The sequence below is a fragment of the Sceloporus occidentalis genome, unplaced genomic scaffold, assembly GCF_023333645.1.
Source record: "Sceloporus occidentalis isolate IW3139 unplaced genomic scaffold, rSceOcc1.0.p SCAF_11, whole genome shotgun sequence".
NCBI classification, from domain to species: domain Eukaryota; kingdom Metazoa; phylum Chordata; class Lepidosauria; order Squamata; family Phrynosomatidae; genus Sceloporus; species Sceloporus occidentalis.
In genome coordinates, this window is record NW_028316991.1 from 5550589 (window position 1) to 5563237 (window position 12649).

Genomic DNA, 12649 nt, shown 5'->3' on the forward strand with positions numbered 1-12649 from the left:
AAAGGCAGAGACCAGTATACTTAAACCCAATTTTCTTTCCTGTAAATATTCACATCTAACTCTTATGCATTGTATAGTTAGTTTGTGTGTTTTTATTTCATTTTTTTTAAGGACCCATTCCTTTAAATTCTCTGTGCTAGAAGTGGTAAATAAAGAAGAAAATTGGCTTCAAATTTTGTGAAGTATCCTGTTTTTTATACTGTTACTAACAGTGTAGGATCTCTTATATATCTAGTCTGTTTTAATAGTTGATTCAAGTTCATTGAAAATTCATATAATTAGAGACCAAAATAAGCTTGCCATCTTTTTTTTTTTTTTTTGTAATATCACAAAACTTGTGAAACAATACTTTGGTACAGTATTCTGCCCCACTCACCCTCATTACTAATCGAAAGGTCTTTTCCAGTGCTTGTGGTTTACACTGAGATGCTTGACTATGTTACTGCCCAATAGAAATTAAGATCTTCAACACAGACAAGATCCCTTACAAAATGTTAGAGAGGCTTTAATATTTCAGTTCAGAATAAACACATTAATTTGCTTCATTTTCTCTTCTTTCAGTGCTTCTGTAATACGATTATATCTTTAGACTATTAAAATTGCATGGTAATCGCAATATGCATACAGCTGTTCTTACTAATACAATTCATAGTCAATATTATTAGCACATCTTACAAATGCATCACACATAGTATCCATTTTATTAAATAATATACTATATTACATAACAGCACATCATATTTCTGAAAGTGATTATTGGGAGTGAAAGTAAGTTATATTTATATAGTCGACATTTATATAGTTCTCCATTAAATGCATTCTATGTTTCCACCTTATGCATTTAGGTTAGGGTTGCCACAATTGGGATTCTTATTATGAATGCTAAATGAACTGTGCTGTGTGCATGTTCACCAGCCAACCATCTAGTCCATGGTATACGGAGGGTGGGGGGGTCTCTCTCTATATTTTCAGGGGCACCAGAAAATTACGACTTTCACACTGTATCTCACAAATGTATATTCACTGTCCCTCGCATACATCTGGATTATAACTATTATATAATATAGTTATTATAATGCCATGGCATTACGATCACACATAAAATAATGAAGACTTGGGTTTGTCATTCTGTGTCTCACTTGAAACTGAACAATTTTACTAGGGTCAGTTGGGGGCTTAGCATTGATAAAGTAGTTGTTTCCTGGTATCATTTACATTTTAGTCTATACCATTAGTTGAAGAGAGTAGAAAACGGTATTGTACCAGGAACCGATGGTTAGTATGATGTTGGTTTATATTTTTTACATTGTATTTGCTGAACATAAATACATTGTTTGAATGTTTTTGATAGTTAACATTTTATATTTATTTTGAAATAAAGGTTTCTGCTGATACTTAATAACATCATGTAAATATAAAGCTGTGGACCTCTGGACAGGAGCACTTGTCAACTTGCTTCACTTTTCTCCAGGATCCTTGACATTGGGGGTTTCCTACAGCTTGCCATCGTAGAAGCTTGCTTCTGCAAATATACAAAAGTAATACAGTGTATTGATGAGTTAAACTGTGTAAGCACTTCTCGCCTGCTACCAGGGAGTCACTTTCCTCCAATTAACAAGTAGTTGTTACCTTTTCAGAACTACTATATTGTCCTATTTAGCAACAAAAAAGGTCAAGAAATTATTTCCTGCTGAATTTTGCATCCTCATCCTGTGATCTCTTCAATTCTATACGAGTGAACCCTATGGCATAAATATACCCCCCTAGCCTCAATGAGAAACCTTCTGTATGGATGCTAAGCCTATTAAATTATCCAGGGTTGAGTACATTAGCCTGTGTCAATGGCATGGATGGGGTCACTGTTAATGCAATATTGCTAGCAATAGTAACGGAGGGTAAGAAGATGTTAAACCAGTATAAACAGATGAGCATGAATAATTGGGCAAGCCAAGAATCGTTTATGATGAAATGATGAAATCTAAACAATTGCCAAATTAACATGTGAAGAAATATATGTCAAAGAAATAAACACTAGCTGCAAATAAGGGGTGACGTTCACATATTACAGAACACAATCTCCCATGCTTCAAATACCAAGTGATGAGTAAAAACCGGAGGCTGTCACCCTACAGCACAATATTCCCAGCTGTAATCTGCAGAAGCGCAGAAACTGCTTGGCTTTGTGTTTCTTTTCAGGTCGCCTTGTTGCTTTACCCCATTCCGAGCCTCATATTCATCAAGGGAAGAGGAGCAGGGTATCCAGTATTCAGCTATGTCTGAATACTGGATACCTTTAAGGTGACACGTGCCTGCTTACTACTACTACTACTATTTACCTGCTAAGCCTTGTTGCAAAACACTTGAATGAATAATTTGTGATACAACAAAGGAACTTTCCAAAAAAACACCTCTTGTTGAACTGGTATGGTCTATATTTACTAAAACTAAAAGCCTATCCTGTTATTTTGAAAGGGATGGTAGGAAATATTAAAATCTCTAACCCATCAGTATCATTGCCATCTCCATAGCAACGATGGTTTCTGATGTCCATTGCCGGATGCTGACATGCTACACAGACCGTGTATCCTTCACGCAAATACTGCATCCAACGGGCATGTGGCCGGTTTTCTGACAGGCAAGCTTGAGATAAGGATTGTATCTGAAACTCAACACAGTACCTGATGGCAAAAAAAACATATAGATAAATGGACAGAGCAAAACTTTAGAAACATTTTGTAAGAAAGGAAGGGAAAAGCCCTTATTTATCTTTATATTGAATGATATGTGAGACAGGTTTCTGGACAAAAATAATTTGCAGAGCCTTCAGAACGGGGCAATCAGGACTCCTGCTCTATTTCATGCTTGTGGTTTGAAAGAAACTGAGACCTGCAACATGACATCATATATCAGGTCTCTGCTTAATTGGAGAGACCACAAACATAAAGGAGAGCTTTAAATACAGAGAGTGTGGGGGCTTTCCTAAGAGCAGGATGTCCACTTGTCCCTGCCCAAGGGTGGCCCTAATGGTATCTGCCAATTATGGGAAGGAAAAATGTAGGGTTAGGAGAGATATACAGTATGTGTGTGTTTGTTACCCTGAATCCTCTGTAACAGATGACCAGTCACGAGACAAAGTGCGTTTTCTTCTTGCTTTGTTGTACTCAGATGTAGTTATAAAAGCAGGCACTATAATGACAACAGAATGTCTAATGTAAGCATGCTATCCAAAGCTGGAATCTGATATCCTTCAGTAGTATATCTATACCCATACCTGGCATGTACCTTGTGTCTCTAGGAGTCGCAGCTGATTGAAATGTGCCTCCAGCCTTTTGATGTCTGGGTTGGGGGTGGCTTTTCTCTACAACAACTTCCACATTCCTCATGTACACTCTGTCCCCCTTTCTTATCCCAAACTGGATAGTTATACCCCTTGTGTATAATGCTGGCTGTATATCCTACTGTATATCCTACTACTTGGAGTAGATAATCTCTCATATTTTTTTATTAAGTCTAACGCAACTTTTAGAAAGGTGGGGGCAGGGGAGAGCTGGCATCTTTCAGCCCAAGGGGTTGAAGGGGCAAGAGCCCAACTGACCAACTGCCCCCTCTGCTCACATCCCTCAGCTTCCCACTAACACTCTTGCAACCTCACACACATACTCACGTAATGGAGGGCTATGTGATGTCATGTTAGGTGACCCTGCTTAGTGTCTACCAAACACAGCAGGCTGCCACACACCGTGATACCCTAGTTGTATAATCTGACTGGTCCTTTTGGAGAAGTCTGACCAGCCCAAGGGGCAATTGCACCCTTGAACTAAAAAAGTATATGTATATTATTATTTCATTACTGGAATGTAGGGTTTCTACCCATGCATAAATCCCTGCTTTCAATGAATCCACTTCTACTTTCTAGAACAAGTTTCATAACTATACAGATATGAATACAATGAACAACTTACCATATGAATGTCCACAGTCCTTGCCCTGGGATGTGTAGTACTCAAGACACCCAGCCTTTTCTTCCAGTGCTGGGCAGGCCTCTCCTCCGTTTTCGGGCTCCTGTACCACTTCTCGTCTGCGCACCCGGATTGTCGGCGAGCACTGGTTTGCACAGCCGCTCCAGTGACTCCACTCACCCACAACACAATCACGAGCTAACACAACAAAAACACACAAAAGTTTCATAATTACTTAGGTAAATATCTTATAATAAAGTGAAAAACACTTTATTAGTACTTTATCTAAATTGCGGTTACTATCAGTGCATATATTTCAGGTTTTTTTAAACTTCTATATATTTTGTTTATTTTGTTTGAAAGTTATACTTTAGACTGCTAGATAAGTACATAAAAAAGATTTATAAGGGTTGTGGGTGAATCAGAGCCATCCATTTGCTGGTGAGACAAGTGTGTTTTAGACAGGGGCATAATGCTGGCCCCTGTAGTCACTGGGCCCCTAGGAGGCTCATGGTATAGATGTAGGTCTCCCATTTCCTATTTCTAATTACGGAACACGTCCAACTGTCCAACAAGCCGTTGGCTCATATTTTGCATCATAATATTTAGATCCATTGTCAGCCAAAATAGGGTGCATACATAGGCAGGGGCCCCTCAACATAGCTTGCAGGGGGTCCCAGGAATTTGTATTACGCCACCGGGTTTGGAGGAAACAACCAAATAGGCTGTGTCAGCCCACTTCTGTTAATGTGCAAGGGAATTTACCTCAGAATCAGTTTTGCTTTTTTTGGCTAGTTAACCCTTTTGCCAAATAACCTAGTCCAGGTGACAGTAATGTTACTGTTTAGAAGTGATCAATACCATGTAAACGGCAGAAAAGCCTATTTCTTCCCTAGCTATGGTTTGTGTGGCAAGTAGTTCTGGTTTGGTCTCTCTCTAATCCACCTTTTTTTTGTCTGGTTTGCATTTTATAAATTTAGAACACAGTAGATTGTTCTCATCACATCAGGCTGAAATTCCACTAACGGCTTCCAAAGAGACTTCATCTAATCCTTTGCCAAGTTTCTTCAGTTTGTCATTTTCTTGCAGTGTCAAAACCAAACAGTAGCTAGTTGTGTAAGCTTGTGCCGTCGTTTCATATGTGGGAGGTATAGGCAAATTCCACAGAAAAAGATTGCGTAATAGATAGATAACTAGATAGGTAGGTAGGTAGGTAGGTAGGTAGGTAGGTAGGTAGGTAGATAGATAGATAGATAGATAGATAGATAGATAGATAGATAGATAGATAGATAGATAGATAGATTGGTACCCATATCTTTCCATCTCCATATATGTGGCATTTTATATATTGGTGTCATTTATTTTTCATAAAACTGTATATACAGCGCCACTGTTATTAATGCACATTTAGGACATTAGGAGCGTGAAGGCCACTTGAAAGCAGTGGGCTTTGGGCCATGGCTACTTTACAGTTATCAAGGTTAACGTCTGCCTGACGTGCTTTGAGCTTCTTATTACTTATATTATTGGCCATTTGGCTTCTCGCCTGGACTGAAAGTTGCTAGCTTTCCCCTGACATATACAATATATTATTTATGTTAATATAATACTCTTTCTTGAGGCTATATGGGGTGTTTATTTTAAATCTACCATCTTGCAGCTCTTAAGGATATACTCATCTGATGTAATTACATAATAGTGACTACATAATTAAGGTAATTTAACTGTCTACTGCATCTTAATAAAGAGGATAGCCATCTTTATACAAGTTTCATAAATTAGAGGGACGTAAAATGATGTTTTTATAATAATTTACACTACAAACCATTACAGTCCATTGAATGAATTAGCAGGCATGCTAGTAAACCCAAATCAACAAACATTCGCATAAAATTAATTGATTAAAGCAGATTTTTCACTTGTCCCCATATTGTACAGTTCTACACACTAATAAACTCATGTAACAATTAAAAATAAGCAGTATATATTTAAAAAAAAAAACCAAAAACATCCCTATGTGTAAAGATAACCAAAGTAAAAGTTAACTTTGCCAGGTTCGGCAGGATTCTCTCTCCACATTATCTTATTTCTCTCCTTTTGAAAAGTTGCTGATTTTTGTTGATTGGTTAAGACAGCCTTAGTAAGGGTGGGTGAGTTGAAGGGAGTGAATACTAGTCCTGACACTCTTAGATTTATTAATATCAGCCTCTATGAAGTTAACCTTCAAAATAAGTGTTATTACAGTAATTTCCAATTAAAAACATAACTTATAGGTAGTTTTAATTAATGAAAATGTTGCGCTGACAGTTCTCAAGGAGACCAGGGAATTGTCAGTCTCTTATTACCCTATACCACCTTCAATAAATAAATTTTTGTGCTATACATTGGAATGATGCAACCTCACATTTGCAAAGCAAATCTACCAATATAATTGATATTTTTAGGATGAGATTTTTTATCTGTACCTCTGGCTCTCAACACCAAGAATACATTGAAGTTAATGCGATAAAAGTGCATCATAGAGACAATGCCGAAACAGCATATTGACATGTATAAAACATAAACATACTTTTTTATTTTAAAGAATTCCATTGCTTTGTCTTAAGTTATTCATTTACCTGAGATGATTCACATTTTCTGGTGCTATTTTGCACCTTTTCTTCATAAATATACTTTTTTAGCGTGACTGTCAAATTGTGAAAACATTTTCCCCAAATTCACACAGTTGCAATTTTAACTATTTTCCCTCATATTTGCATTCGTACCATTGTACCGTAAAATCACCTTTGAAGTGAGATGATGAACCAAAAATCACGGTACATTTTGTCAAAGACTTTAAAAAAATAAAATTACTCATTTTTAAAGCATAATTTTCTCCATTTTTACATTAGAATTGGTCCCAGGGAATAAGGATCATTGGGGACAGGGCAATAAACTAGAGACCAGACAATGAAAATGAGTCACTTCCTTGTATACTGATTGTGATTACGAACCGCCCAGATTAGGAAATTAAAAGGAATTTATGAATTGTTCCAACTCTTCCTGTATTACTTTAATATCATTTCATTTGGATCCCATTCAGAATACAGTCGCACACAACCTGCATGAAACAGTGTGTAATTTGATATTGGACAAGGTTCTATCAGACTGTTCCTATCAGTTTTACCTGGACAAGCCTGGGAGTAGTCATAGCAGCAGTCCCCGGTGAGAGCGCAGGTCTGATCGCAGAAACAGGTGCCATAAACTCTATCCATCCTCCAGCCCTGGGTGGTACATGTTAGGTCCCGACCTTTACAGCACTTGCCAGCCTCCAAGCATCCAGCCTTTGCCAAGCCCCTGAGTCCCGCTAGTCCCATCACACATATCCAAACCCAGTAACCCCAGTTGGTCCTCATTATATCCATTTCTACAAAAAAAAAATCAGAATGTCTCTGAACAACGTAAACAGATCAGCGTGACAAAGATTCACAAAGTAGACTTTTGTGCCATGGCTGTAGTCTCTGATCTTTGTATCTTCTCATCAGCCGGGATTCTTCGTTCTTTGTTGATTTTTGTCCCCTTTTGGGTCAATATTCAAACAATGACCTATTTGAATACTGATGAGAGTGATGTGAGTTGCAGTCCTCAACAGCAGGTGTGCCAGAAGTCCTACAAATGATCATCTGATAATTACCGTGATAGTAAACTATAATGCAATAATATGGCAGAATATCAACAAATCCTCCAGGTTAGGTATAGATGAAATGTATTATAAAGCAGGTGGAAGCGTGAGCAGGTGGAGGTGCGTGTCCCAGAGGCTGTGCAGTGAATGGCCGTCTCTTTACTCTAAAGCGCAGCTGGAGGAGCGCATGCACTCTCGCCGCAGACAGACAGCAGGGAATGAGCCGGAGTTGCTGCCGTCCCTCCCTTTGCCGTTGCTCTCGGTGGAATGTGTGTGTTTGGCTCCCTCCCCGTCCCAGCCACAGGATGATGTAGCACTCGTGCTCAGTGATGTGCTAAGCAAACACTTAGAATACATATTAGTTCATGTTCTCCCATCCACATTCACTTTTTAATTCACGCTCGTTTGGGTATAAATACAGAATAATATTATTTATTTATTCTCGGGATTCTTATTCCTTTACACTCTTATACAAAGTCTCCCCCTTCTTGCTGGCTAAACGTGTACTTGTAGGTTGCATCTGCATGTTGCATAAAATTTCTAAATATTTAGCTTTCTTAAAACTAATACCAGCATTTATATATCCTAAAATAAAGCAATCTGCGGCAATAAAAATATTCCAGCTGTGTCATTTTAACTAAGAATTTGTCTGCATTTATCTAACCGGTCACGTAACAACCTTCTGCTATCCTAGTTGATACATTTTTCATGAAATGTGGCTGAAAAAGTGTATTTTCCTCCACAACGGGAACGCTTCGCCTCTGAGAATTTTCCCTGGACTAGCGGATCTCCTATAATATATATGCCAGAAATGGATCTAGCGGATCTCCCATAATATATATGCCAGAAATAGATCTAGCAGATCTCCTATAATATATATGCCAGAAATAGATCTAGCGGATCTCCTATAATAGATATGGCAGATCTCCTATATTGCATACACCAGAAGGAGGATATTATTCTAGCAATGAACTTACTTGTGAGTTTTGCTATTTCCAAAACTTGTAAGGCAAATGGATGTAGCTGTATTTGCCCAAGAGAAAAACGAGTCTTTCGTTGAAGCTTTTATTGGGCCAACATAGAAAAAGATTAAGTTACATAAACTTCGGGGACCTCAGAAGTCTCCTCTTCACATTTCATCTATGTTCCATCAATTTGGCCCAAAAAAGTATCAACTTCAAACTTCAGGATGCTTGTTGCATCTGCCAATTATTTTTAACATGTGGAATGTGTGTGGAATGAGGGGTTAAATGACTTCATGTGGGTTTTTTGAATCTTGTCACTTAGGTGTCTAATTCAGTAATAGAAATATTATGTTGTCGTGTTAACAGAACATACCGACATTTGTAAATTGGGAATATTTTTGTTTAACAAAAAGTTGCTGCTAAATAATAATGCCCCTGTTTAAATTGTACAGTGCTACATAATTTTTTGGCACTTAATAAATAAATGAATAATAATAAAAATAATACATATTACCATTAACTAGTCAGCGTTTTTGTATTTTTAATTTAGATACATTTTCTACATTTTGAGATACATGATTATGACGCTTTTGGATTTTGAACCCTGTAATACGTGGATCCAAAAGGCCTGTCTCTCCTAAAGAGGAACATTTGGGAGGCATGGTGGTACAATGCATCTTGACATTTATTAAAGGATTAAAGATGAATAAAATTTTTAATCAGTGTTTGATTTTATATATAAAGAATATGTATAACAGTATATGGGGAGGGCAACATGTGTGGCGAGTAGACCTGTTAGGCTGCTCTGATTTCAGAAAACCAGGACGCATTCATCATACACATAACACCATCAAGGACATTCAGAACAAAAACATCTTCAGTCTTAAGACCCCGCAGGTGTGGCGGCTCTCACCTGGTGGGAGCAGAAGAGCCACAGGGCAAAGAGATTTTTATGTGTGTGCGTGTACATGTGTGTGTGTCGGTCTCCTATAGGTCCCACAGGGTCATAATCCAGCATTGATCTTGAAATCCGGCAACTGCTGATGGAGCCTTAAACTAAAGGAACAGCTGGAATGCCGCTTCGCTTCAGGGGAGGAATGGGAAGGGAGGTGATGTTAATAAATATACAAGATTTGCCCTACAAGTTATGTAAAATCTTTACTATGTTTGATAAAATCATATTTGTTTCAGTGAGAAAAGGTCTTCACCGTGACAGGTCTATGTGAAGTTGTGAACGGCCACAATGCAGACCCAGCATCTCTTGCAATGCAGGTCATTGGAAGAGGCAGACATTAATGGCATCTGCTGGTAATGGATTTAATTATTATGTGCTAGAGCAGACCTGGGCAAAGCACGGCCCGCGGGCCACATCCGGCCCGCTGAATAGCTCGGACCGGCCCGCAAAGAGTGTCCTGGTGACTCACCAATGAGTCCGGTGTCAGCAACGGGAAGCAGCGAAACTATGCACTCCGAAGCCTTGTTCATTTTGTTCACTTCTGTGCTGTGCTAATAGTTATTCAGGCCTTACTTATTCAAGCACCTCTACCAATGACGTAGGCTTGAATAACTTTATTAAACAGCACATAAGTTAACAAAATGGACAAGGCTTCGGAGTTTGTAGTTTCACTGCTTCCCGATGCTGAGTAAGTGATGCCACTGTAACTTCTGAGTGCCAGGATGCTCGTTGCGGACCTTGGGGAGTGCCAGGACAATCGTTCCACGCTCGTCATTTACCATTTTTTTAAGAAGGGATAGTATATGTATGCAGTATACAGGTATTGGTAGAATGAAGTTAAGGGCTCATGCACACTGCTGTAGTTTCGCCCGGGCCGTAACCCAGGCGAAACTAGGGCGTGCTGCTGCGGAGAGGAGATGGGAGTGCTCCTTACCGCTCCCCTCTCCATTGGCAGACACGGGGGCCGCGCCGTAAAACGGGGTGAAACACCGGTTGCTCACCGCGCCGTATTACAGCGCCATTCATTTTCAATGGCGGCCGTATTCTGGCCGCAAATCGGGCGGCTGGAATACGGCCCCATTACGGCAATGTGCATGGAGCCTTCGTATGTTGGTCTGGCCCTCTAAAACCATTCCAATTTCTCATGTGGCCCCATGGGAAAATTAATTGCCCACCCCTGTGCTAGAGGCATTCACAAAACATGTTATCGAGTCAGGATTATTTGTGTGCAAACATCTTGTGCTTATTTGATCTGATTTGATATAACTGCACTTGTCATGATCTATTTCACACCTGCACAGTGATATCTTCCGGGACACATCTCTACAGAGCATGGAGGGACGATCAGCATCTTGTGTTACACCAGTGATTTTAACTAGAAATAATGGAAAACGTAACCCTATTTTCCAAAAGAAATCAGGCTGAGTAATGAGTGGTAAGTGGAATGCACCGGCACCATTTCAGTTCCCTCATCTAGAAAAGAATTACTAAACATTTGGATTTTTCTGATCATGTATTTGTGTTAAGCACAGCCTTCAAAGCTTTCACATAAAAGCGTATTTTCCAATGGGCTAGAAATGTTACCCATAAAAAAAAGTATGAAAACTGAATCCAAAACTTTATTTCCAAATAATCTGTTCCCTATTCTAGAGGGAATGTTTGGTCCAAATCAAAAACACTATAAAATAAACGTGTTACCATCTCTAATCAGGTAAATTTATTTAACAATGTTTTTAGGGATAACATTTAGCCGAATAAATACTTTCCGGCATTCTTCTGAATCCTTATTTCAGAACTGAAACAGTTAAATGCCTAATAAATTATTTTTTATTTCCCATTTCCTATATTTTTCTAAATATTATATATATATTGCTTTATATAGCGCCATCCTGCACAGGATAATGGATAAACATAATATAACAAGTCGTGCATCACCTAACGCTTGGATTTACAGGAACAAAAAATAAGGAGGGCCCTGCTCAATAAGCTTACAATCTAGAAAAGATATGTTCAATAGAAAATAACAGTCCATGGTGCAAGGTTTCAAAATGTAGTTGTGTAATACATTATGTTCTACTTTGGCTCTTGAAATAGTAGAGTTCAACTAAAGAGGCACTTCACCTGCTTTTATTCTAATGGCTCTCCAAAAAAAAGTCCATTTAATGGCCGCATTTTACCAGACTGTTGGAGTTAATTAAAGACTGGCCATGTTCCTGAAAAGGACATTTTGTTGGGTTTTTTTTTTAACCGAAGACCATGTTCTGCATTTACTGTTTTGTCTGGTTGTATTTTTCAGGTTTGTACCCCATTGTTCCATAAAACAAAAGGTCTTAGAGAAATACAGCTTGTACATGACTGAGAACGAGGACTGTAAGTACTTGCCAATCTCCTGTATAAGTGGAGCTCTATTTATGGTAATTGCCAGAACTCTTGGAATTTAGTTTCTTTCCTTTATAGTAAGCTGCATTCTTACAAAGAATAATGAAAGTGCTGGGGCAGATTTGGCTCTTAGTGAAATAAAACAGAAATCCAATCGCTTGTTGGATCTGACAATTATTTTAACATGTGGAATGTTCATGGAATGATGGATTAAATCTTCAGGTGGCTTTTTAAAAGTTGTCTGCTTAGGTTTTTAGTACATCTGTAGAAATGCTGTGCCCTCATAATAACAGAAGATACCAACATCTGTAATTTGGAATAAAGCTTTTTTTTATTGATTTTAGACGTAAACAAAAAGTAGCCTTTAACTGAAAGTTTTGAATTCTTAGCATAATCTTTCTCTGATATAGCAAGCTCATTTCTTATATGAAAATGCACAGTTGATGTAACTTCATAAAGAGGGATTTGTCAGGAGAGATTCCCGGAAACTTGTGGTTTTAACTCTCTCACTTCGCTATTCATTATGAGGGTCCAATACAAGCCAGTCTCTCCAGCAAGAAGGGCTGCGCTTGCCCTGTGTAATACATAACCCATTGTGTTAGAAGACTTTAAAGGAATCTCACTAATTTAACTATAGAGTATACAGGCCCAGTATACAGGGCCAGCCAAACTCTCCATACAGAAACACTTTCTCCTTATCTTCTCCACCAACCAGTTCCATGTCTTTGTC

General features: G+C 38.5%; 1 protein-coding gene across 1 annotated transcript; it reads right to left on the bottom strand.

The window, feature by feature from the left end:
• Positions 1-1404: 1404 nt before the first annotated feature.
• Positions 1405-7354, bottom strand: LOC149305475 (somatomedin-B and thrombospondin type-1 domain-containing protein-like). Its single transcript, XM_089477462.1, has 5 exons — positions 7126-7354; positions 3963-4157; positions 3096-3186; positions 2502-2678; positions 1405-1522 (listed from the first exon to the last, which is right to left on the bottom strand). The coding sequence occupies exons 1-5, from the start codon at positions 7352-7354 to the stop codon at positions 1405-1407; spliced, it is 810 nt and encodes a 269-aa protein (XP_089333588.1).
• Between the last annotated feature and the right edge of the window lie 5295 nt (positions 7355-12649).

What these genes read in the sequence shown, in the direction of transcription:
- LOC149305475 (XM_089477462.1), bottom strand. Translation starts at nt 7,354, where the DNA reads ATGAGGACCAACTGGGGTTACTGGGTTTGGATATGTGTGATGGGACTA. An exon ending in CTACTCCCAGGCTTGTCCAG is followed by an intron (nt 4,158 to 7,125) that starts GTAAAACTGATA and finishes TTGTTGTGTTAG; the next exon opens with CTCGTGATTGTGTTGTGGGT. An exon ending in TCTGTTACAGAGGATTCAGG is followed by an intron (nt 2,679 to 3,095) that starts GTAACAAACACA and finishes TTTTGCCATCAG; the next exon opens with GTACTGTGTTGAGTTTCAGA.